Here is a 27,311-nt window from a genome sequence, read left to right as displayed (position 1 = left end):
CTTCCTTCATCCCTCCCTCCCTCTGTCCCTCTCTCCTGTCCCTCCCTCCTTCCTTCCTTCCCTCCTTCCTTCTCTCCCAGCCTCCTTCCTTCCCTTCCAAAAACCTGTCCAGAGGCGGAATATGTTTACAAGCCTCATATTCAGAGTTCTTGGAAGACCTCCCACTCCCCCCACCACGCCAACCTCGCTGGGCTCACCAGCCCCTCATAAACAAGCAGGCAGTGAGATAGGAATCTACCAGCGGGTAGATTCCCTTCCCCCTTTCCTCTACTCTTCCTACAGTGTTTCTCCAGCTCCTTGTAGCTGAGCAACCAGGAAGTGATGGCATTGGTTTCCCTGAAATATTTCAGGGAATTTAGTTATTTCACAGCAGGAATTATTTATCTAGCCCAGGCTGCCAGAAAATTCTGAGCATCTAGTCATTTGGAGGTCATTGGTGACTGGTTGTGCCCTCTCCATATTTCTCTGGCTACAGTTAAAGCAGTTCTTTGAGCAGTCAGCTAGATGATATTAACTCACTATCCTTCTTCTCTGCTAATGTGAGTGTTCAGATGATACGTAGCCAGGCACAAACACACTCCTGACAGCAGTTGCCAGGGAATATTGCTTTCCTGGACTTTGACACCAGCTCCAACTTTGAGTGGAATTTAAGTGATATTTACTGCATAGAAATTCCTCGTTGGAGCTCTGTTCTTCTGGCTTAGCCTGCTGACAACACATTAGATTGATTCTGGCATCAACCAGCCCAAGACTCAAACTTAATTAACTTCACTGGGGGCTCAGTTTGCAGCTTTGGGGTTTGCAGCTCAGCACAGATCTCACGACTGCTACCAATCACTGCACTTAGAGAACCTCAAATCAAACAAATTAACAAAGAAAAGAACCCTTCTTCTTCATATTTTTCTGACCATTTGCCAGGTTAACTTTGACCGCCTTTAGGGGAAAAAAAAAAGTCAGTTTGTCTTTGGATTGACCCAAGGTGCTACATGGTTTTGTGTATTAAATTTAAGTCCAGGGGCTTCCCTGGTTGCGCAGTGGTTGAGAGTCCAGCTGCCGATGCAGGGGACGCGGGTTCATGCCCCGGTCTGGGAAGATCCCACATGCCGCAGAGCGGCTGGGCCCGTGAGCCATGGCCGCTGAGCCTGTGCGTCCGGAGCCTGTGCTCCACAGCGGGAGAGGCCACAGCCATGAGAGGCCAGCGTACCACAAAAAAAAAAAAAAAAATGTACTGTGGACTCCAAGCCTGTTCAGAAAGTTTTGCCCTTTGCTCCTGGCTAATTCTGAGAGGAACATAATCTGATTTTCAGCATCCCTTCATGCAAACACCAAGTCATAAAGTCCCCAGTGGAGGGCCCCAGTGTATATGAATCACCTATTTACCACCTCTGTTTACCACCAGAAAACTCCCACCTCCCATTTGGAATGTTCAAAGGATGTGAATTCCTTAGGGGAATTTTCCATTCAACAAATAATTCTGTTGCATTGGGTTATTACTGCCTTCCATCCTGCTTCTCTGCCTTAGTGACTCAGAAGATGGCACTTTGCAGATAAATAGGAAATGCAGTAAATGTTTACATTCCCTTCCCGGGGACCCTAGAGCCGGTTGGCACTTGCTCTAATTGTCACTAGGGGCGTAGAGTACAGACCTAAGTGTTGAGGGCTGGCTTGTTGTGACCAGCATCTCTGTGGGCTTGCCTGGTTTTCAGTAATTGTTTTGGCCAGTCCTTGGGTTCTGCTTTATTCCTAGATTTATGGGTCTGCCTGTATACGCCCCAGCACCCTCTGGCCCCGCCTCCTAACCCAGCCAGATGAAACCCAGCAGAGTTGCTATATCCCAGTGACCTAAGGCCTCTGGCTGGTTGGTTTAATACCCATATGGTACGTCTATGGACTATTTCCCACCCCAGACACTTCCTCATTCCAGACATTTGGTAGCAAATCGAAACTGGTGAGGCCACATTACATGGCATAGTTCTCCAATCCCCTTAGCCAGTTCATAATTGACTTTTAAATCATTTAGGTGCAAAAGCAAATAATAATAGCCCCCCTGTTCAGTAACCAATAAATTCTAGCTCATGAAAACTGAGGGAGAAGGCTTAGACCATAAACATTAAATATTTATATAGATACTACAACCACATAGACATATAAATGCACATACACACACATTTTAGGCATCACTATTCATTTTTAACTTTTTATGTGATATCCAATAAGAAAAGATTTCCAGCAAGAAAAAAAAAAAAAAGGAAGACTTGTTGCCTCCAGGTTAATACAGGAAAACATCCCTGTAATAGCTATCTCTTTCCCCAGTAAAAGAAAAAAAAAAAAAAAAAGAATACAAAAATACTGAATTGACAAAATTATCTTTTCTCTATTATGTGAAAGGTGAATTAATATCCATAAAGAACTTAGAGCTCCCTCAGCTGAAGGATGCGCTATAAATACAAAGCATCATTATAATTTATTATTGAAGAGTCAATTTTTTCATCCGAACCATTTTTCAAACCTCTCACAGCGCAGGCCCGTCTGATGAGAGCTCTGACACGAAGCCAAAACACCTCTCCCAGACACGGAGAGACTATCAATCAGTTTAATGCAAAGACTCCTCCAAGTCAGCCTCCTAGTAACCCAGCAGGGCTGTCTTAGAGCTGCCTTCCTTCAATTAGGTCCAGTGACTTACACAGTGAGCCCACATTGCTGGACTTGCACCCGGGAAAGGGCTGATCTTTCCACCCTCACTACCTTGCTCCCAAGCAGGTAAAACCAAGACTAGGGAACCTCCCTTTTCTCTTCCCACCTCCACTGCCAGCCCCTCCTTCTGCTAATTCTAACCAACAAATCTATAGCAGCTAATACCTCCGTTCCTGGTCAACTGGTCTCTCCTAGACAGAGATCCTCCACCTAGCTAATCCATTGTGAATGAAGGGGATTAAAAAATAAAATATTCTCTTTCCTTCCAAGCAGTGGAAGGAAGCCACTCTCTCAAGCACAGGAAAAAAGCAAACTGCTTTATCAGCTATAAATTACATAATAATTTAACATAAAGCAGTTTTCTAAATTTAATATCATATGTAAAAGTGCTTTAAACTTAAGGCAATAAATAAAATGCTATACATTTACTTTCTTTACTTTTTTCTTTTTTAAAAACTTCCCTTGGGCTACCCTGGTGGCACAGTGGTTGAGAGTCCGCCTGACGATGCAGGGGACGCGGGTTCGTGCCCCGGTCCAGGAAGATCCCACATGCTGCAGAGCGGCTGGGCCTGTGAGCCATGGCCGCTGAGCCTGCGCGTCCAGAGCCTGTGCTCCGCAACGGGAGAGGCCACAACAGTGAGAGGCCCATGTACGGCAAACAAAACAAAACAAAACAAAAAAAACTTCCCTTGTATCACCTGCCCCCATACATGCACAGCCTCTCTCCTTATGGACATCTCCCAGCAGAGTGGTGCACTTGTTACGGTTGATGAACTACATTGACACATTATAGTCATCTGAAATCCATAGTCTGCATTAGGGTTCACTCTTGGTGTTAAGACATTCTGTGGGTTTGAGCAAATATAGTATCATGTACACATAATTATAGTATCATACAGAGTGTTTTCACTGCCATAAAAATCCTCTGTGCTACACCTATTCATCCCTTGTCCCTTCCCCCACGAAAACCCTGACAACCACTGATCTTTTTATTATCTCCATATTTTTACCTTTTCCAGAATGTTATGTACTTGGAATCATACACTACATAGCCTTGGCAGATTAGCTTCTTTCACTTGGTAATATGCATTTACATTTCCTCTATGTCTTTTCATGGCTTGATAACGCATTTCTTTTTTAGCACTGAGTAATGTTCCATTGTCGAGATATGCCACAGTTTATTTATCCATTCACCTACTGAGGGATATTGGGTTGCTTTCATGTTTTGGCACTTATAAATAAAGCTGCCATAAACATTAAAAAAAGACATTAAAAGGAGTTCCTAAAACTAAAAAGATGTGATCGGGTTTGGAAATAAATCTTTTTAAAAAAGTTTGGCAAGCAAGATTTATCCATTTGCAGGGCTGAGTCCATTTAAATAGTCCAAACGTGTTGGCTCTAAACCAAAGGTCCACAGGACTAATCAGTTTAACTGGAAGACGGAGACTCTTGATTTTCGGTTGTAAGATTCAGTTGCACATTTACTCAAGGGGATTCACTGGAGAAAGGAATCAAGTCCCAGCCTGGCCTCCAGTACTGGATTATTTCCCAGTGTGCTGAAGTGGCTACTGTTGATGGTGATAAGCGTTGTATCAGCGTTTTTTTGTTTTTGTTTTTGTTTTTTTTGTGGTACGCGGGCCTCTCACTGCTGTGGCCTCTCCCGTTGCGGAGCACAGGCTCCGGACACGCAGGCTCGGCGGCCATGGCTCACGGGCCCAGCCGCTCCGCGGCACGTGGGATCCTCCCAGACCAGGGCACGAACCCGTGTCCCCTGCATCGGCAGGCGGACTCTCAACCACTGCGCCACCAGGGAAGCCCCTGTATAAGCGTTTTTTAATCTGGCATTTTTTGTTAGCCAAACATGGTTTTATTCAAGAACGATGCATGCCCCCCCCCCATTATTCAAGAATTGGGCCTGAAAGGAGAGGGAGAGATAAAGGAAAGGGTGCAAGCAAATGACCTGAGGTTTTAGAATAAATCAATCCCTGGAGTTCATTTGTTTGTTCCTTTAGTCATTGCAGAAATGTTTCTAAGTGCCTGCTCTGGGCACCGTGGTGGTAGCAGGGGCACCGTCTCTTTTGCTGATGCCTCTGTGTCTCCCAGATGTCTTAGAGAGTCTTGAGGGTAAGGCCTTGGACCTCTTCTCTAATCTTCTTAAACTCATTCCTTTTGTGATCTCATCATTCATTCTCAGGGCTTTAAAATCCCATCCATATGCTGTTGACCCCAATATTTGTATGTACAGCCCCGACTCTCCCCCGAAATCTAGACTTGGACATCCACTTGGAGATTTAATGAACAACTCAGTTCTAGCCTGTCCTAAGCAGGACTCCTTACTTCTCTTGCCCCAAACCTGCTCTTTCTCAGGTCATTGGGTAACATCAGGATGAATTTGATTTCTCAATTCAAAAGTGAGATAAATAATTTTTATATTCTGTATAACTTTTCTGATAACAGGAATAGAAATGTTAATGATAGAAAAACTGGAAAATATAGAAAAGCATGAAAAAGAAAAAGAAAAGAAAACTTACCTACAACGCTAGCACTCAAACATAATCACTGTTAACATATTGTTATTTTTTAAAATGTTTATTCTAATGCATTTTTTTCAAAACCTTAGGAGTTTTGTTTGTTTGATTTTACTTAGGACTACCTTTTTTTTGGCTATTTTTGTTACATACAGTTATTTAGCCACTCTACCTATTATTAGAAATTAGGTTATTGTTGATTTGTATTATAAATAGTGTTGCAATACACATCCTTAAGCATAGGTATTTTCATCCCTCTGATTATTTCTTAAGAAATAAATTAAGACACAGGAAAATGCAGCCACCAGGAATAAATATCTTTGAAACTCTTTAAGTTTAGGGCTGAATTACTTTCCAGAAAGATGGTGCCAATTTACCCTGAGCAGTTTTTGAAAGGCTCTAATTCATTGCAGTCTCACCAACACTGGGTATGATCATTAAACAAACAAAAACCAAAACAGCCTACCTGTAAGCAAAAAACAGATTCTAATTTTACATTTTGCATTTCTTTGATTATTAAATGTTGAACATTTTTTTCATGTGTGTTTCTTGTTTTAGGACTGGTGTGGTGATGACTTTTGCTTTCTTTCTTCCTTTTTTTTTGATGTGCTTTCTTAAGTGAGTTCTAAAAGCATGTTACATACTGGAGATATTCACCCTTTTCCCATTGTATATACTGCGAATATTTTTCCACTTTGTCATCTACTTTTCATTTGGTGTCTTTGACACACAGAAATTGCAATTTACAACATCAGTTTTTTTGCTTTTAGTCATATGCTTAGAAAATGTTTCCTCATTTTGAGATCAAATATATATTCACTTATATTTTCCTGGAAGTACTATTTTCAATGATATTCTGAGAAACTTTCACAATAAAAAACTTAGGAAGTGTTTTAGGCAGCAGCCCAGGTTGGCGGAACCACACCTATTGCTAAGCGTGGCTGTACACACCCATACACGCAGTGTGTGCACACAGGGAAAAGCAAGTCTAACAAAACTGACCTTATCTATTGAAATGCAGCAAAATTAAGAAGGAAAAATTTAGGACTTATGTCAAGGGGGCAGTAACAACATAACCGAGATCGCTGTTTTATAGCCAGGTTAGAAAAGATGTAATTACACTTCTACTAGGATTTTGCCATCATTAAAATCGGGTCCTCCTGCAACTTTTATATTTAATTTGTCATGGTTTTTTTTAAAGAACTAAAAATCAAAGGGGACAGAGGCATGTATAGGAAGTGCTTTCAATGCGTACATATTCGTGAGTGAGACTGCTGCCTATCTTGTGTCTGGTCATGCCCCTCCCCCATAGCATAACTACTAGACAGGCTTGGATGGCCCCATGGCTTAGAACTTCCCTGTCCTGTTGGCCTGGTTTACACCCTATGCAGCCTGGCACTCAGAGTTGTGGGACACATGCCGGTGCGTGGAAACCCTCCACTCTAGCCCCTGCCTTCTGGCCTCCCCGCAGGTCTGCTCCACGGGCCTTTACCCTCCAGCTCAAGTAAATATTCTATAGGTCAGGCCTGGAAGGGTGCCAGGCGTGGACTCCTCAGGTGGCTGCCACCATTCGTTTCCTTTAAGTTTTACACACACACACACACACACACACACACACACACACACACAGCTATAGTCTTACAGAGAACTCTATTCTGAGACCTCTATTTGAAAAGCAATATTTCCATATTCAGACTCACTATTCGGGCCTCTGGGTGATTCTATCCTCTGAAATGACCAGCTTCCCCCCAGAGCCTCCATCCACTGCCCCGGGGGGCAAGCTTGGCTTCTTCCTCCCTTTGCTAGCCAACCCCTTCACGCTGGGTCTTTCTATCATGCAACTTCATCTGGGAGCAGTTTCAACCTGGACACTCTTGAAAACAAATGCAGTTGCTTCTTGCCTATGTGCAGGTTCCCCAGCAGAGATGTGAGAAGCATTCAGTCATACCTCCAGGGATCCCCAGAGTTTCTCAGCTCACCTCTTCTTTAACATAGCCTTGAGGGTGAGGCGTGATTATTACCCCCACTGTGTAAAAGAGTGGGAAGGAACTGACCAAGTTCACATGGCTGGTGTGTCCAACCGTGAGCCCTGGGTCTTTTCTCCTCTGCCACAAAAACTCCATGTTCTTCTCTCTTTGAGTATGTGTCCGGTCGTCATATGGGAACCCCCTTCCCAAACATTCCTGACTGGAGCCCTTACAGACCTTTCGGAACTCTCATTGGGAAGGGAACTCCCTGCTTCATGTGGCAGCTTCTCACTCCATCACTGGGTGGTTCTACTTGTCTCCAGCCTCCCTGTCACACTGACCCACAGGGTCCAGTTCTGCCCTTGGACGTTAACCAGTATGGGCTGTCTTCTACTTGGTGGTGCCTCATGTATATGAAGGCCGTTCTTGGCCCATTCTCCTCTAGTCCTCTGTGCCCTTTCGTCTTACATTGTCTCTGGAGGGCTCCGCCTGCTCTGCACACCCCCCAGCTGCCCCAGCAGATTGGATGAAGCTAGGTAAACTGGAGTAGCCCACCGCTTCCTCCCGAAACGTTTCTCTCTGATTTACTGCGCGAGATAAACCTGCCTAAATTAGATGGATAGATAGATAGAGATACTGAACTCTCACTGCCCTGCTTTCCTTCTCTCTGGTTCTGAGTCTGGGGTGGGGCTGAGGCTGGGGAGGGGGAGCCAGCCTCAAGCAAGTTACTGCCTGAGCCTTAAAAGTCAGATTTTAATCTCCCTTCCCCTCCACCCACCCACCAGCACAGTCAACGCATCGCCGAGACACCTGGTCGGGTGGGGTGGGAGTGGAGCGGCAGAGGGGAGGTGAAGGGAGGCAAAGGCACGCTTGCTCGGTGTGTAGAGAGGAAAATTCTGCTACTGGCGACAGAGTCTAACTGGAGCCTCTAAGAGATCTTTTTTCATAACAGTGGCCAGGCACGAAAAAGACTCTTAGGGAAAGACAGAGCCCTGCCGTGGAAATATGGCCCAGGTCTGGGTAGGAGACGCACAAGGCAAATAGGACTCTTGTCATACTGAAAGCGAGGATGCTATCAAAGACCACTGGACTTGGGTCAGAAAGAACTTAGGCACCAACATGAAGAGGCTCCCACTGGCCAATGACAGAACCACTGAAGCATCCATAAGAATATGGCTGCAATGGATTAAAACACTTAAATATGTTTAAGTCCGTGCAGTCATCATGACACTAGAACCAACCAACACACTCATTGCTTTCCTTTGTAGGATGCTTGGGAACCAAGTCCTTTCTTAATATTTTTTTACCGAAAAAAAAAACAAAACCTGCGTTTGGTTATAAAATATACCAAACACACACGAAAGTAGAATAGTGGAATGAACCCTCCGTGCACTTATCACTCGAGCTCAACAATGATCAACTCACGGCTCTTCTTTTTCTACATGCTTACCCACTCCCCCCTTCCCGGGATTATTTTGAATTCAATCACAAGCATCGTATCCATCATTTTATCTAAAGATAACAAATCAGTATAAATAAGCGTTTATCCTGGGTATTTATCAGGGTAACCAAATAGTTAATGAGGACTTTATAGAAATATTCCACCAAATAAATGAACAAAGAGCTAACCCCTAATGAAATAGCAGCTCTAAGCGATGATCATCAATTGCTTCTCATGTCACCAAAAGAAAGACCTCGGGACATCACGAACCTCCTGATGAAATACACCAAGCCACCTTGAAGTATTTTTGCTACAACGTCAAACCTGAATCCCATCAAGCCTCCAGATCCAGCTGCCAGTTTATACAATACAGGAGGCAGAGGAACATGTCACACAACACCACAGGGATGCAGTCAGCAAAATCCAGACTGTGGGAGACTCTATGGGATAACCTGGCTTCCTCAACAATTCAATTCAAGGAAATAAAGAGGGTTGGGGGGAGGACGGGGTATGGGGAAGGAAACTATAGATATAAAAGATGAAGCAGCATATAAGCCAGCTGGCTCCTCCTTCAAACAAACACTCTGTAATGCTGAAAAAGGAAAAAAAAAAAAAAGATCGAAGAAAATTAAACCCTGACCATATATTTGATGATATTAAGGAATTATAATTCGTGTAGGTAGGATAATGGTATTGTGGTTATGTTTTTTTAGAAAGTCCCTAACTTTTAGAGATACATACTGAAATATGTACAGACAGCTCATTATATTATTTTCTCTATTTTATATGTGTTTGGAACAGAAAGAGCCACCCTGGTTTCCCCCTTCGGAAGACAGGGAGCTGGTTAGAAGTGAAGCTTCACTGCTAAGTACAATATTATGGGTTGAAATGGCAGCTCTCCCAGGCTGCTGGCACTTTCTCTGAGATTCTGGTGAGCTCCCCAAGGTGGGCTCTGATTCTGGGGCTTCTCTGTGCCTCCAGGTTGCCAGGCCCAAGGCTGTGCCCCTGGGCTCTCCCTAAACCCTGCCGAGCAGGGGAAATGAACGACCCTTTCAGAGAGCATTCAGCTCTGCTGCACTCTTACTTAGCTGCACACATGATTTCCTTTCTTTACCTATAAAATCAGAGCAATAAAACTAAATTCAGAGGGTTGTCGTAAGGATAAAATGGCACAAGAAATGCGAAGCTGCTTTATAATCAAATTAATAACTCACAGTAATAATAAGAGCTAACATATATTGAAAGCTAACTATATTCCAGCTTTAATTCTAAGAGCTTTACCTGCATCATCTCATTTAATTCTCAGAAAACCCTATGAGGGATGCATTATTATTATCCTTATCTCACAAATGGGGAAATCAAGGCACAAGGATATAAAGGATCACTACCGGGTGTGTATATTTGTTCTTAATGCACAGAGATGAAGAGGCTGCTGGCCACCCTGTTGTAATCTGAGGGCCAGCAGGAAGTCCCCTCTCAGAAAATACCTTCAGATGGAGGCATCTGGGTCTCTAAGAGGTCTCTGATAGAATGGAAATGACCCTGAGAGGGGTAACACATTAAGCTTCTGTGCACTGTGAATGCCTTACTATGAAACTGTTTATCACACTGCTCTCCCTCCTCTATCAGGACCCTGAGAGAAAGGAGGACTGACCAGGCCAGGAGACCCCAAAGGGAAAAAGGTATTAACGACAAAGTCCATGATCTTGGCAATTTTACCTGGAGCCAGTCCTGACGCCAACCTCAACTCAGTGCCAGGTGACAGGCAAGCAAAGCTGCATTTCTTGTTCTCACACAGACCCAGAGAAGGGGGAGGGCCCTACTGGATGTGCCATCTGTGCTGTGCCAGCACCCACCCAGAAGACCCCTTCCTCACTGCCCCCTCCCACACACTCAGACTCTCGCAGACTGGCTCTTGTGACTGCTGATGCTTTCTTGGGAAGCTGTCTGGAGAACCACAGGTGCTACTGGGGCAGCTGCCAGCCCTGCCACCAGATCTGGGTCTCCCCTCCCGCCCCACTGACCCAGGCCGGCCAGACACTGCCATTTTGATCCCCGCCAGGTTGTCCTGGAAGTTCTCAGCCCAGCCACACTAAGGCCCTTGTAAATCCCTAGATGTCTTTCTTCTGGGATGTGCTCTGCAGGACCAGGCAAAGAATCAAAAGGCTGGACAAGCCAGGCCATGGAGCTGTGAGGGGCCGAGGGATTTGGAAAAAGCACTCTGCTATGGTAGTTCAGGTGTTATACGTAAAAGCCAATGCACTTCTGGCTACACTGGCAGGTGTCCAGTGTCCAGCACACACAGGTTGAGAGGCTGGCTGCAACCAGCCTTGAGCAGATTACCCCATAGCCTTACTTTTGTTTCTAGTTGCCCAGTTAAAGGGACACAGAAGAACTTGGACCTGCCTGAGTGAAGGGGAATATGGCGAAGGGCTTTCAAACCATGAAGAACGGCTGAGGATGTTAAGGCTGGCAAAGGCAAGACTTGGGGACCTCAGAGATGCTTTCAATATTTGAAGGTCTGTCTCATGGAAAAGAGTTTCCATGATACACACACTGTGTGTGTGTGTGTGTGTGTGTGTGTGTGTACTTGATCAGCAGAAGAAGCTTTGCTGAGAACGGGTTGGAGAGGCCATATGGTGGGCAGGAGTGCTGGCTGTGGAGTCAGAATGTCCAGCTTCAAATCCCACCTTCTGTGCCTCAGTTATCTTGTCTGTGAAATGGGAATGAAAAATAGTACTTATCTTCAAGGGCTGTTGTGAAAATTAAAATGAGTGAATATATATAAAATGCTTTGAATGGCCTTGTTTCTTCCAAGTACTCAATAAATGTTAGGTTAATATAATGTTCACGACTGTCAGAAAATGGAAACTTGTATGCTACGGTAAATGAAGATAGCAAGATCCAAATTGTATGATGTGATTCCAATTTTGTTTTTAAAATGCACATTATTTTGGAATAATACTAGGAGGAAATACTGCAAAATATCAACAATAGGTTAGGTGATTTCTGGACAATAGGATTATAGATGATTAAAATTTTTACGCTTTTAAGTTCTGCATATTTTCTAGGTAAGCATATATTACTTCATAAATGGAAAAACATTTTTAAAACCATCTCTCTTTTCAAAAGGCATAGTATGCTTAAAGATGTAATGAGATCCTGGTCACTAAAAGGGTTTAAAACACCCTGTCACTAAAAATATTCAAACCCATATGGCTAATGGACAGTTGCATTATTTATAGTGTTTAATCCCAACCATGTAAAGAAGCAAGTGCATAAAAATAAAGACTGGAAAGAAATCAATGACCCTGGTAACAATGATTATTCTCCAAAGATGGATAATGATTGGGGTTTGTTTGTTTCTTTATTCTTCTCTGTACTTTAAACATTCTCTAAATGAAATATGCATGACTTTGAAAATGGTAGGGGAGGGGCATTAACTGGAATGAAAACTAAACCAGAAAGAAATCAAAAGAAAAGGAGGTCAGTCTCGATTAGCTCGAAGGCCCCCCTAGATCTGCCGATCTAGTTTCCACAACCAAGCTTCTGTGACCACAAGACGGTGGCAATTACATGATGTGACACATCCGCCTCGATCCGCCACATACTGCAGCCCATTGGTGGTCACGCCCCCCTTCCCTCCCCTTCCCCTTCAAAACCCGTCTAGAAGTTCTGCTTTGCTTTGGCATCACATTGCAAACCTCCCACCCCTACTCCCACTTCCCCCGCTGCCATGTGGCTTCAGCGCCTCATACCCTGGTCACCCAACCTTCCACCTGTGTCCCCTGTCCACATGTCTCCCCCCAGCCAGGTCTGCCTCTGTGCGGCCTCACTAACACCTGCCCCCTCCATGCCCGGACCACAGCTGATCCCTCACCCAGGACCCCTCCCCACTCCTGTCAGTACATGGATCCAGGTTCTACCAATCAGTCAAGGTTGCCTGCAAACACCAATTCTTGTTCTGCACCAAGCCATTTGTCATGACTACATTCTTTATTGCTCTTGACCCTGGGTCTTGCCTTGCCCATTTGGGAGTGAGCTTCTTGACTGTGGAGCCACGTTTTCTACTTCTCCATTGTCTCCCATGCCTCAAACCAAAACACCTAACTCCATGCTGAGAGGTTACTCAGAATCCAAAAGCATGCACTGGCTGGACCATGTTACTCCATGGCCACTGCCCTGTGGTCTGTCACCCCAGTCCTAGCCCAGGCCAAGACCCAATTAGGCAGACATCCAATGGATCTGAAAAGATAGTAGACCTGGGCCAGGTAAGGGTGATTTGTCAGGGTAGTCCTACGGTTAAGACACAAGCCTGCCCTGGAGTCAAAGAAACACAGTTCTCACATTTCCCTGAACATTTGGTGTTTGGTTTAGAACTTCTCAACGTGTGCCAAATGGAGAAGAACTGGAGAAGTTTCAGTAGGGGCATGACAAAGGGAAACAGCTGGGAGAGTGGAATAGAGTAAAGAAAAAAGGGTTAATTTAGCTGGAAAAAGTTGACACGAACCCACGCTAGTCTTTTTTTTTTTTTTAAGATGTTGGGGGTAGGAGTTTATTAATTAATTAATTTTTGCTGTGTTGGGTCTTCGTTTCTATGTGAGGGCTTTCTCTAGCTGTGGCAAGCGGGGGTCACTCTTCATCGCAGTGCATGGGCCTCTCACTGTTGCGGCCTCTCTTGTTGCAGAGCACAGGCTCCAGATGTACAGGCTCAGTAGTTGTGGCTCACGGGCCTAGCTGCTCCACGGCATGTGGGATCTTCCCAGACCAGGGCTCGAACCTGTGTCCCCTGCATTGGCAGGCAGATTCTTAACCACTGCGCCACCAGGGAAGCCTCCCACCCTAGTCTTTAATATACAAAGAAAATCGTAGCAGCTGTGCCCACTATAGTGCTGCTTCACCTTTCGGAGACCACACCCTCCCCAGTCAAGCCCCCCATCACCGCTGGAGGTCTTTACCTGTTCAGCCAGCCAATGAGCCACCTCGAGATCTCTCCCAGCTCTAAAAGTTTAGTCTGGAACCTCTTAAACCTAAGACACTAGGCTCTGGAGCATGAAAACAAGGGTGACTGTGGAATATTCTTCTCAGGTAAGTTTAGAGAAAATAGAGACATTTTAGAGAATGGTTTAAGCAGGACCTTTTGAAACCTTTTAACTCTTCCACCCACTCTGCTTCAAATCAAACGTGACGATGCATCTGTGTTCCCCATAAAATATATACTTATTTTGTTATAAAAAGATTTGGCTTTTATCAGGCACTCTTGGCAATTTTTATAATGTGAAAATACTCCAACCTACAGCTTGTTTTCACATGTAAGATTTATGTGAATATTTAAGTCAACAATAAGGCTGGTATAAAGCACAATTATAGTATTGCCTGAGACTCAGCGCCTAGTGCATTGGTTCTCGACCATTATCCATTAAGAGGTGTGATAAGAACATTGTTATTTATAATAGATAGAATACAAAAACTTGGAAATAACTTACTTACACCTATTACAAAATTTAGAGTGGAGTCAAATTATGCCTATGTTAAAATCATTTTCATTTATTTGCTTTCCAAAAGTTTTCTTGACCAGGGGAGAAAGTTGGGAGTAGGGTGAGATTGGGATTTCTGTGAGGCCACGGGGAGCACAGATTCCAGTGTCATCCAACATGGGTTGAGATTGAAAGAAAAATTCAGAATTACTGCTCTGATTATTTTGTGTGAAATGTCTTATTTCTTTCTGAAACCCTAAGTTTCTTGAGGATAGATGCAGTAAGTTCATGATGCAGTCCAGGACTGAGCATTAGGGGCTTAAGAAATAGCTTATTGAGGGACTTCTCTGGTGGTCCAGTGTTTAAAAACCCACCTTCCAATGCAGGGGATGAGAGTTCGATCCCTGGTCGGGAAACTAAGATCCTACATGCCACGGGGCAACTAAGCCCACATGTCGCAACTACTGAGCACACACACTCTAGAGTCCATGTGCCACAACTAGAGAGAAGCCCTCGCGCCGCATAGAAGAGCTCGCGCAACTAAGACCTGACGCAGCCAAATAAATAAATAAATACATTAAAAAAAAAAGAAAAAGAAAAAATAGCTTATTGAACTAATACTTACTTAGTACTCCAGATGGAGACACATCACAAATGGCACCACTGTCCCAACTTTCTCCCAGAAAAGCAGAGGGAATCACAAGATCATCACTTCATTTAGCCCCATGAGGCTTGTCAGGAAATCCTGTTTGGCCGTTTTACAGGGGATACTAAGGCACAGGGCAGGTGGGGAAAAGCCCTATACTGGGTGCTGAGAAGGACCCCAGGCCTCCATTTTTTTTTGTTTCTTTGTTTTTGTTTTTGTGGTACGCGGGCCTCTCACTGTTGTGGCCTCTCCCGTTGTGGAGCACAGGCTCCGAACACGCAGGCTCAGCAGCCATGGCTCACGGGCCCAGCCACCCTGTGGCATGTGGGATCTTCCCGGACCGGGGCACGAACCCGTGTCCCCTGAATCGGCAGGCAGACTCTCAACCACTGCGCCACCAGGGAAGCCCCCAGGCCTCCACTGAAGTTGGTTTCCGGCCTTTGGCAGCAGGCTTCTCTGTACCTTTCATTGGGTGTGAGCCCTGCCTAAGCAACCTACGCACCCCCCTTCCCTGGGGACCTGCTCTAGTCACCCCGTGGACCCCTCTTAGGAGGAGGCTCAGCGCTCTGAACTGTCTCAGCAGGATTTAGAGGCCTTCCCCTGAAAAGTCCCCTGACTTGAGGATGATCTTGAACCCACAGCAGCTTCAGTCCCCATCCCCCACGGCTCTGGGATGAAGGGGTCAAAACGACATCTCCTCTCTCTCGTGATCTTTCAGAACTGTGCTCTCGAAATGTTGAGCTCCTGCAGGTAATGGTGATAAAGAAAGAAGGCAGGCGGGTCCTCCCCACCGACAGCCAAGAGGCTGCTTGGTCGTCAAGACGCTGACTTTCGGGTCGTACCTAGGTTGAGTGAGCCTCTCTCCTCTGTGAGTGTCTCCCAAGCACATTTCTGCACAGTGGGTTGGCACTCCCTGCCTTCCCCTCCTCTGCCCACATCCCTCTCCCGTCTCTTGCCCTCACCAGAAGCAAAGCCCCTGCAGGCTGGGGCCGTGTGCTGACCTTTAAGAGAGGGGAGCTGTGACAGGCAGCAGAGGAAACCCGGATGCTATGGAAGCAGCAGCCCAGGGAGGCCCGGGCCTCAGGCCTCCCAGCATCGTGGAGGGCCGGAGTGACTTTAAGGAATCCTTCTGGACTCAGGTCCCAAAGGCCTTGTGTCTCTTCTACTGGGAGAGAGCCTGGGAAGGGGAGGTGGGGTGGCGGGGAGTGGGAAGTGGCTTCTCCTACACGTGCTGCCACAGTCCTTTAGGGCAGAGCCCAAATTGGCCTCAAGGTGGATGAGTAGCTAAAATGGGGGCGGGGAGAGGCCTGGGGTAAGCCCTGGCTTGGGCCCTTTCTGAGCTGCCCAATCTGATCTAATACTCCCCACAGCTGTACCCATCGAGCAGCTAGCCAACATTCGAATACCTTTAACTTATCAATTACAGTGCCAGTTGAGGAGACCGAGCCCTCTGGGGCTCAACCTGCATCCCCTGCATCAGCAGGTGGACTCTGGCCTCAACTCCCTCATTTTTCATATGAGAAATCCAATTCAGAAGGGACATAGGACCTGCCTGAATCACTGCAGCTCTTGAGACACAACAAAGGGAGGTGGCAAGTGCCCTGGCCTTGGGGGCCAAAGTGCTGTGGACCATGGGCAAGTCACTGAACCTCTCTGAGCATCACAGGCCAACTCCACAGGGTTGTGGTGGGACTCAACAGAGATTGCTTCTGTGAACATACTGTCTCAACGGAAATACAGAAATAAAACAGAAAGGGATCAGTGGCAGAACTGGGACCAGAGCCCCGATCTCCTCAGGCCCAGGACCCCATCCAGCGCCCGACTTGAGCTCAGGGCAGAGCATACAGTCTGGCAGGCACCCCTCCGATGGCATGCAGATCTGTTTCCCACGCTGCAGAGGCCAGTCTCTGCTACCACATCCTTTCTCTCTGGCTTGTGGGACCTGCCGCCTACTGAGAGGGTCAGCACAGGAAAGCCCCCTCCCACCTTGTGAAAGAGCTCTGACCACTAACGCTGGGCCACGGCCAGCTGTTCGTACACTTTTGAATGAGTTAGAAAGAGGCATCTCTGTGGAGGCCAGCCCTAGGCTATCAACACCCCTCCTTCAGGTGGGTGCTCCTGGGCGCCCACTGTGAGGGGGCACAGGGAGCTTCCAGGACCCACTGGCAGCCTCAGCCTGGTGCCTTTGTCCAGGCTCAAACTCATAACCACACTTGGCCGTTCTGACCAAAGGGGTCACTAATCTCACAGAGTCGGACCCACCATCCTTCCAACAATGCTTTATCGAGTGTTTTTTGTGACAAGGCAGCAGGGCCAAAGGGAAGGAGCACTGGACCGGGCATTGGAAGATGCAGGTCCTTGTCCCACAATATTGCTTTCTAGCTGTGTTCCCTTAAGGAACTCAGTGAGCCACCCAGAACCTCAGGTTCCCCATCTGTCAAGTGGGAATGACAATCCCTCTCTCAAAGGGTTTGTGATGAGGCGTTGACGAGATAATACTATGAGAGTGCCTTGTAAAGTGGAAATCAGAATACGGCTCTATTATTAGATATTAGAATAATATTAGATATTATTAGCATATGTACTAAAAAATTTTTAAACAATTTCATTGCTAAGATGACATAATGGTAATCTTGAGACTTTTTTTAGAAAATAGAAAAAGACCCTCTCTGATGGAGCAAAACCAATATATCCCTTTCTATAGGTGCAAGCATATTTTTATGCCACATATGGGAGCATATTCTGGTAATTCAAATAGTTCTAAATTAAAACTTGGAGCAGCAAGAATATGGTGAGTACAGGGAGGAAGCCTGCCCTGAGGGTCTCTGAAGGATGGTCTGTCTTTGGGCTCAGCCTCTTCTAAGAGGGAGAAAGCAGCTGCCTCCCCCTCCATTTCATTAGTCCACACCTCGTGGAGAAGCAACTGGAAAAGCAGGGCTGAGAAGCACATAATGGATTTGTGAGGTTTTAATACCTGACTGCCTACAAAAGACTAATAAAAATCCAGGGCAGGATTTTCTCAAGAGGAATGTGCCACTGTGGAATAAAAATGGAAGAGAGAAGGGAGAGTTCCAAGATGGATTTTCCCCCATCCTCTGTGTTTATAGGGACAGGTTTTGTGTTCTTGGACAGTTTAAAATATACATGGTGTTAAATTAGCAGTCCAATAACAAAAATAAAAGGGCTCCCACATAGCCTTCTTTGAAGATACGTACTCAAATAGGATAAAATGTTATCACGGGCTTTTGTGTCTGGAAACAGGGTTAATTAAAGATTTCCTGCCTGCTTTGTGAATAGGTGACACTCCCATTGAGACACCAGCAATGCCCTGTCTACTTAGTTGGCTCTGCTCATTTTCTTTCTATTCATCTGGTTTGGTCGTGGAATTCCATGGAAGCGTGACCCCGTTCAGGGACCAGAGAAGCAAAATGCTGCTGTTCACCTAGAGCCTGTGTTTGCCCAGAAAACTGATACGTCGGGGATGCCAGGACACAAACCCAGAGGACAGGGACTTGGGTCTTCTTTCCTGAGATCTGTAAAATGTGATGTGACTGGCCCGAGGGAAAGAGGCCGAGGGGTTCCTGGCCGATTGGTTTTCAAAGGGCAAGAGCCCAGCTGCTGGGCAGCGGCGGCTTTGTTGGACCAAAGCCCAGGGTGGCCCCTCCCAGCTCTGAGTTTTCCCCACCTCCTGCTCTCTCACAGGCGCTTTCCCTGAAACGAAAGAACCGTGATGCATTCGTTCCTTCAAAAGCGGCTTTAAAAGTGCATGAAACACAAGATTGAATGCCACCCAGCCCTGCCTCTGATCTGTGCCCACGCTGGGGTACTGGCACAGGCAGCCCCAGCGAGGAAGCCGGCCTCTCCGCGTGGGACGCAGAGCCGGTATAGCCACCAGATGCCACCCATCTCCACCCCCTTTTGCTGACCTTCTGGCCCAAGTAAGGAACAGTAGCTTGCTCATCTTTGTGTCCCTCCCAGCACAGAGAACCACTGCAGAAAGCAATCCATGTCCCTCAGAAAAATACGTCCATACGTGCGGGAGGGCTGGGGCGCATCTGGAGGGCCAATGGCCTCACAATGCCAAAAAGGTTATTCTAGATGCTGCCCTCAAAGCCCTTTCACCTTTTCTCCTCATCTTGCCCCCATTTTACTTAATTTTTCTTCTCCCATTCTTTCTGTTTTCCCCTTTCCTTCTCTCTTTTCTCCTTTTGACATCTCAGAAGGAACTTATATAAGCAGTTGTTATATTTTTATGTGTTTAACTCATTAATTTGTTAAATTAACTTGTCATTTTTAAATAGTATATTTTATTCTATATTTATAAATTCTGAAATCCTAGCTTTGGCTTCTCTTCCTTTTAAAAAAAATTTAGACCACCTCACATCTATTAAAATGGCTATTATCGGGCTTCCCTGGTGGTCCAGTGGTTAAGACTCGGTGCTTCCACTGCAGGGTGCAGGTTTGATCCCTGGTCGGGGAACTAAGATCCCACATGCTGCATGGCACAGCCAATAAATAAATAAATAAAATGGCTATTATCAAAAAATAGAAAATAACAAGTATGATGAGGATGTAGAGAAATTGAAACACTTGTGCATTATTGGTGGGAATGTAAAATGCTGCAGCCACTGTGGAAAACAGTTTGGCGGTTCCTCAGAAAATTAAAAATAGAACTAGCACACGATCCAGCAATTCCACTTCTGGGTATATACCCAAAAGAACTGAAAGCAGAGTCTAGAAGAGATATTTGTACACCCATGATCATAACAGCATTATTCACACTAGCCAAAAAGTGGAAGCAACCCAAGTATTTACCAACAGATGAATGGATAAACAAAATATGATATATACATACAATGGAACAGTACTCAGTCTCTAAAAGGAAGGAAATTCTGACACATGTTACAACATGGGTGACTCTTGAGGGCGTTATTCTAAGTAAAATATGCCAGATACACTAGGAGCAATATGGTATGATTCCACTTATATGAGGTACCTAGAGCAGTCAAATTCATAGAGACACAGAGTACAATGATGGTGGCCTGGAGCTGGGGGGAGGGGAGCAGGGAGGGTTATTGTTTAATGGGTATAGTTTCAGTTTTGCAAGATGAAAAGACTTCTGTGGATGGATGGATGGTGGTAGCTGCACAGTGATACAAATATACTCAATACCACTAAGTGTCTACTTAAAATGGTTAAGGGGGTAAGTTTTATGAGTATTTTACCACAATAAAAAATGTCAGGAGGGCTTCCCTGGTGGCGCAGTGGTTGAGAGTCCACCTGCCGACGCAGGGGACACGAGTTCGTGTCCCAGTCCGGGAAGATCCCACATGCCGTGGAGTGGCTGGGCCCGTGAGCCATGGCCGCTGAGCCTGCGCTTCCGGAGCCTGTGCTCTGCAACGGGAGAGGCCACAACAGTGAGACTAGCGTGTGCCGCAAAAAAAAAAAAAAAAAAAAAAAAAGGCAGGGGTTGCGGAATTTAGACATACTGTTAAAACTGTCTTAGGCATTAAGACTGTCACATTCCACATCTGTGAGGGGGGAGGAGAGAAAGAAGAGGTGAGCAGGTTAGGAGTCATCGTGGGTAGGCTGCTTGTCCACAGAAAGGCTTAACTCTCATAGCGCTGAGGAAAGCAGGAGACCTTGCCTCTATCACCCCATCCATTATTCTCCGGTTCACTGTCACTTACTTTTCTGAGTCCAGCATGTTCCACTGCTTTCAGAGATAAAGGTAGGCAACAGCTTGTAAAATTTAGAAGCTGATGTGTATGAAGAAAAACAAAAAAACAAAAAAAGAAACACCAAGAAAACAACAGGCTGGTGAGCTCTGTGAAGCCTCTTACTAGCAGGGAGGGGAATTTTCCTCTCCCTTCACGTAGGCTGTCGTCTTCAGCTTCAAATCATCGACAACCTCCCCGGCCAGGGTTAGCCCCAGGTGGGAGACACCACATCCCCCCAAAACCTCTTTTTGAACTGAAAGTTCATTTTGCCCTAAGTGGGATGTGAGAAAACACTCAAATCCATCTCAAAGGGACCCCGCTGCGGGTGGGTGTGAGGGAGGAGGCTGAGCCAGCGGTCTTGCCCAGGGACACCCAGCATGGTGTCAGCTTGGAGGAGCAGGTCCCACAGTTACAGAAGGCTTCGTTCCCCGGATGCCATGGGGTCTACTGGGGGCAGAGAGGAAGGCGATGGGGAATGGCAGGTGGAGGCAAGGGGTTGGGTATTTTTTGGATTCCATACATATTCCACTTCTGGGCAGGTGAAAATGATTCCACTGCCGCCCTCAAACCTTTCCTGCCTCCCCTCCCTCCATTTTCTTAATTTTTCTTCTCTTTTCTTTCCAGCTTCCACTTTCCTTCTCCAGCTTTCCCCTTTCTGCTTCATAGAGTAAGCATCAAGGGACAGCTGTTACGACATAGAGATCAGACTTGTGGTTGCCAAGGGGGGAGGGGGGAGGGAGAGGGATGGACTGGGAACTTGGGGTTGGTAGATACAAACTACGTATTACATTTAGAATAGATGAGCAACAAAGTCCTACTGTCTAGCACAGGGAACAACATCCAATCTCCTGGGATAAACCATAATGGAAAAGAGTATTTAAAAAAGAATGTCTATATGTGTAACACTGAGTCCCTTTGCTGTACAGCAGAGACTGGCACAGCATTGTAAATCAACTATACTTCAATAAAAAACAAAAAAAGCTGCAAAAAAAAAAAGAGAGACAGATGTTGCTTAGCTGAGCTCTTTCTCAGTGTCGCCCCTGGGTTAAGGGCTAACACGGGTTACATCTTTGGATCCTCACAACAGCCATATGAGATAGGTGTTACTGCACCCATTTTACGGATAGAGGTGCTGAGGCTTTGAGAAGTTAAGTTAAATGTCCAAGGTCACACAGTTAGAATATGGCAGAGCAGGATTCGAATGCTGATGGTCTGCCTTCAGAGCCAAGACTCGTCACTCTGTTGCTGTATTTTTTGCAAATTCTCTTCCATTCTCTCGTTCCTCTTCCACAGCTTCTGCCTTCCCTTCCTTTTCCTAACGAAGTATGTCTGATGATAATGGTGTCAGTGGGGAATGGAGGAGAAGTCTGACTGATAAGGAGAGGAAGAGAAACCCTTCTTGGTCTGGACCACCATGGTTACAAATGGCCATCAGCTCTGCCCTTTGGAGAGCAGGCCAGGAGGGGTGTGATGTGTATCCTGTCACACGTGAGATCTCCAACAGATGGAGATAGGCCTGGAGTTTAGGAAGTTTCATGAGGAAGATGGGTGATGCCAAGTTTGGGCCCATGAATGCACCAGAGTCAGGCTCCAGGAAGCAGGGACACTGAGGGGAGGGGAGACCTAGCAAGTCTACTGCCGGGAATTTATTCCAAGGAACTAACCCCAAATGTGGATATAGATATATGCACAGGAATGCCCACAGCAGCACTGTTCATAATGCATCAAAATGTGAAGCCATGTAAATGTCCAACAATAGGCAGTGGTGGCATAAATTATGGTACTCTATGGGCACTAAAATTGATATAGAGAAATACTTAACAAGAAGGAGAGATGGCTATGATTTATTGTTCAGTGAAAAAAAGTTACAAAACTAAATGCACATATTCAAACCTTGAAGGATAGTCACCAACATACTAATGAGTCTTGGTAGCAAAATTTTTAAAAATTTTTGTTTTCTCTTTGTTCTTTTCTATATTTACTAAGTTTTCCACAATAAGTATGCTTTGACCTTGTAATCATTAAAATATGAAAAATGTTGTGTTTTAAAGTGTGTGTGTTGGGCTTCTCTGCTGGCCTGGTGGTTAAGAATCCGCCTGCCAATGCAGGGGACACGGGTTTGATCCCTGGTCCGGGAAGATCCCACATACCAGGGAGCAAAGCCCGTGCACCACAACTACTGAGCCGGTGCTCTAGAGCCCGCGAGCCACAACTACTGAGCCCGTGTGCCGCAAACAAGAGAAGCTACTGCAACGTGCACCACAACGAAGAGTAGCTCATGCTCACCACAACTAGAGAAAGCCCGTGTGCAGCAACGAAGACCCAACACAGCCAAAAATAAAATAAATAAAAGTGTGTGTGTTGTAGGTTCTAAAAGCAGGTATTAAAATCCATCCAATTTTAAATAGGATGCAGTAGAATTGCTGACTTCCAAGTCATCTTTTGCTTATTTCTCATTTTCTTTAGTATTCTAGGACAGGAGAACGTTTCTTGGTGGTGAATTACTACTTTTAGGGGCAGCATCAAGTAAATAAGGACATAAAGGTTGTAAATATTGTTGGTATTTGATTTGGAAAAAGTACTGATCTCCTTGGATACCTATTATCCTAGAATTTAGAGTTAAAATAAGACACAGGGATGGGGGAAGGAGCCTGGCAGAGCAGAAGGAACACTGGGCTAGGAGTCCATCCTGGGCTGAAGATCTAGAACCACAAACTGTCAATTGGAACAAACCTAGAACTCCCTATAGAAGGGGCACCGAACGCCATCCATGACCTGAATTCCACCTCCAGCATCTTTCTGGCTCAACCACCAGCTTCATGATTCTGCTACCTCCTTTCTTGGGGCCAGTGAACTAAAGGGACAAAGGAGATCTCCTAGCTTCTTTTTTTTTTTTTTTTTTTGCAGTACGCGGGCCTCTCACTGTTGTGGCCTCTCCCCTTGGGGAGCACAGGCTCTGGACGCACAGGCCCAGCGGCCATGGCTCACGGACCCAGCCGCTCCGCGGCATGTGGGATCTTCCCGGACCAGGGCACGAACCCACGTCTCCTGCATCGGCAGGCGGACTCTCAACCACTGCGCCACCAGGGAAGCCCTCCTAGCTTCTTTACCAAGCATAAATTCCATGATGCAGAGGGGAAGAGAGATGGTACTAAAAAAGTCTCCTTTATCGTTTTACCCAGGGCTGTCCTGACCAAATATTCTATTGAGGGTCTGGCCCTTTCTCCTTGGTGCCTAGTATAGACCCTGCTGCAGATGTGCGATGGGTGCTAGCAGCTTGGCCTTGGGATCCTGGCCATGGCAGCTCTCTGCCACCCTTCCTGTCCTCTAGCCTCTCCTCCAGCCCCGGCCAGGGCAGCAACTTCCCTGCTGCTCAGGTGAAGAGCTGCCTTCCCATCTGCCCATCTGTTCACATTTCTATCCCTCTGTGGCTTAGTGACTTTGGTTGTTTTTCACACCCCAGAACAGATCAGCTGCTAAAACCAACAATGCTTTGACATATTTCTACATGAATCCACACCTTTCCGACCATTTGTTCTGGAACACTCAGGTCCCTCAAGAGTCAGAGGAACAGGGACATTGGAGAGGGAACAGGTAGAGAGGGCCTTGAGGGAGCTCGAGATGGGCGCATGCTTCAGAGATCATCAGAAAACACTTGAGATTAGCCCAGACAGACCTGGCCACTGGTAGACACTCCATTTGACATTTCTAAATTTATCTATTCAGGCATTCATTCTTTTTTGATTTATAGTAATAGAAAATATTTATTACAGTGCTACTATGTGCCTAGCTCCATCTGAGCCCTTTAATTCCCAAATTCTTTAAGGTAGGTAGAGTTATTTTGATTTTATAAAGGAGCAGACAGTTTCAGAGAGGTATAGTCACTTGCCCAGGGTCACCTAGCTAGGTAGTGATAAAGCCAGAATTTCGATGTAGGTCTGGTTGGCTCCTAAATCTATGCACTTTCCACTTCCTGCTGAAACTCACCTCCCTCAGTCCCACAGTCTGGATGGAAATGCAAATGGAAGACAGAAGGAGGCACTTGCCAACTGTGGATAACCAATGTTAAGTGGCTGCTTTCCATGATTTATAGTTGTTGCCCTTGGGAAGAGCTGTCAAAAAGCCATTCTCACAGGACAGCCCTGTCCGGGAAAGTGATTAGCAATGTATCTACTGCTAGCCTCCTGTGCTGGTCAACTTAATGACCAAAATGAAGTCAGACTAGATTGTCCATCAGGGCCTAACCCATCAATGTGTGATTAACCCATAAAAATGATGACTTTAATCCATCGATTCTCAACCAGGGGCAGATTTTGCCCCCTAGGATTTTGGCAACATCTGCAGACATTTGGGGTTATCACAACTTGGAGGTGCTATGGGCATCTAGTGGGTGGAGGGCAGGGATGCTGCTAAATGTGCTACAATGCACAGGACTGCCTCCCACAGCAAAGAATTATCCAGCCCTATATGCCATAGTGCAGAGGTTGAAAAGTCCTGCTCCGAGCACTCAATCAAAAGGTATTTGACATACCTGGAGACCAAATATCAAGAACAGTAGCTATTTTGTTCCTGCAAACTTGTCACTAGGGTTAAACTGTATAAGAATTAGTGGTGACCAAGGTGTCCACACCCTGTTAGGCTAGTCATTTGGCATTGTATATTTTTTCCAGTTTGCCTTCTTCAAGAGTGGCCCATGGAATTTACTTAGCCCTTCTTTGGGTTAAAATCAGGAATGGAAAATTTGACCTCTAAGAGGAAAATAAATAGAAAATGAAAGTATGTGTAATAATGGAAGCTCATAGGCAAATTTTAGTTGAGTGTATTCTTTTCTATAAGGTTGCTCACCCCGCTGCATGCCACTGCTCCAGGCCACAGATATACCTACAACCTGTCCACACATAACTTTCTGGGAGAAGAACTTGGATTTGGACCCAGAAGAATGGAATTCAATTTCCAGCTCTACCAATAACTAATCTTGAGCAAATCTCTTATCTTTTTTAAACTTTAGCTTCTCCACCAATAAAAGGGGGCTAACCTATACATTTTAAAGGGATGTGAATTTTTCATGAAGTAATTTACATTAAAGCACTTGGCAAAACTATAAAGTGTGATCGAAGCACTCACAAGATGACGATCACACACACAAAGGGCTTCTCCTCCATGGGGCATGTGGGTTCTCCTTATTAGATTTTTCCACATTATCACTGCCTATGTAAGTTTCTCCTGGGTGATATTCTATTTCTTATGCTGCACTGGAGAAATACTCATTATATCATGAAAGGGAAACTGAATTCAACTTATTTTACTCATGCCCCTAAGGAGATTACTGCTTCTGAGAAGACAATACATCCTTTACAATGAGAAGGCTTAGGATGATTAGGCAGATTATGTTTATGATGTAGCTTTCCATTTTCCCGATGATGAGATCTTGACATCACCCAATGCTTTCTTTTCTTTTTTTCTTCTCCATAGAAAGCAGAAAAATAATTAATTCCAAAAGAGGGCGGAAATAAGAAATTCATCCTGAAAATATACTTTGGTATAGTTCTGGTGGGACAGATTTTCCCTCTGAATATGTTCTCCTACTGACTGCCCCACTGGAGTCTTATTGTCCTGTAACAGTTTTTAAACACGTCGCCGATTCTCATATTGTAAGCAGGCAGGAGCCATCTTCAGATCCACAGGTCCCAAGGACAGAGTAATGTTATTTCTCAGAAGAACAGCACTTTCTATCTCGGAAGATTACATAAAGATTTTATAGAGGCAGCACAGTTTAGATTCAATAGGCACATCATTCATCAAAGTGTACAAAAAGGTGACAGGAAAAAATACTGCTTTGTAGAATAAATATTCTAATGTTGTGTGAACGTTTAAGGCAGCTGACGGCCAAAGTGGATGACTCAGGGAAGGTGGTCTGGGTATGGAGGTGATTTTGCATCTAGAGGAGTTTTCTTTGTGATCTCAATGACTGAGCCCTGGAGAGCAGGTCTTCTTCCTCAAGGCCAGTGATGCTTGATGTACCAGATGGTTTCATTTTTCAACTGTGGTCCAAAGAGAGGGTTGAGTTGGGCCAGAATTGCAATCAGCCAAAAGAGACAGCAGCAAACCGAACAGGTCATCACCATGGTGATGATAACTCCCCGGTTGGGACCCTTAGGGATGAACCAGGGCACCAGGAAGCCGACGAAGCCCCAGAACACATTCATCACGATGAGAGGCACGGTGTGGCCGGTATGTGCCATGGTTGCTGCGGGAGGTGCCAGCCCCTGCCCTGCCGCCTCACTTTGGTCCCACCGGAAGTCCCAATGCTTTCTTGTCCTACAATAATTCTTACCACTTTGAGCCAGACTCTTACTGCTCTATAATTCTCATCTATTTTTGTCTTTCTTTAACTTAACAGGATGCTGGATTTTTACTTTCAAAATCAACACAATTTCAAGGGTTAAAGAAGGCTGAAAATAGAATATGCCATCCTTTTATTATAACCTGAATTTAAGATTAGAGAGGTGGCCTATACACATACGTGTGTTATTAATTAACTTGTATCTGATGATCTCGAAGCACGGGTAGCAGTTCTAACACACATGATTTCTCATAATTGCCCCCCACCCCTTGCCTGTAAAGGCTTGTTATGCAGAGCAGAATTATTATGAGGACAATTAAGCTGTGTGATGTGATGTGCTGTGAGTTCCTGAGGATAGAAACTCCTGTGACTAAACTCTCCGTGAACAGAGCGAATCAGAGAATAATAACAAGTGCATTTATCACTCAGGCCAGCCGAATCACATTGGGGTTTCCATTTCACTTTAGTGAGAGAGCTATTGACCTTGAAGATACT

At 45.4% G+C, this 27,311-nt stretch overlaps 2 protein-coding genes across 2 annotated transcripts in view; both read right to left on the bottom strand.

The window, feature by feature from the left end:
• Positions 1-27,311, bottom strand: part of CD247 (CD247 molecule) — a gene marked incomplete at its 5' end in the record, with an annotated part of 76,561 nt that overhangs the window by 29,152 nt on the left and 20,098 nt on the right. The window lies entirely within an intron of this gene.
• Positions 26,470-26,715, bottom strand: LOC307069791 (V-type proton ATPase subunit e 1-like; the record flags this gene model as incomplete). Its single annotated transcript, XM_079728109.1, has 1 exon — positions 26,470-26,715. One exon carries the CDS (start codon positions 26,713-26,715, stop codon positions 26,470-26,472), a length of 246 nt encoding a protein of 81 aa, XP_079584235.1.

This window comes from Hyperoodon ampullatus (genome assembly GCF_949752795.1).
Source record: "Hyperoodon ampullatus genome assembly, chromosome: 2".
Lineage (NCBI taxonomy): Eukaryota > Metazoa > Chordata > Mammalia > Artiodactyla > Ziphiidae > Hyperoodon > Hyperoodon ampullatus.
Note: the sequence above shows the minus strand (reverse complement) of the source record. Positions and strands in the feature narration are given on the sequence as shown.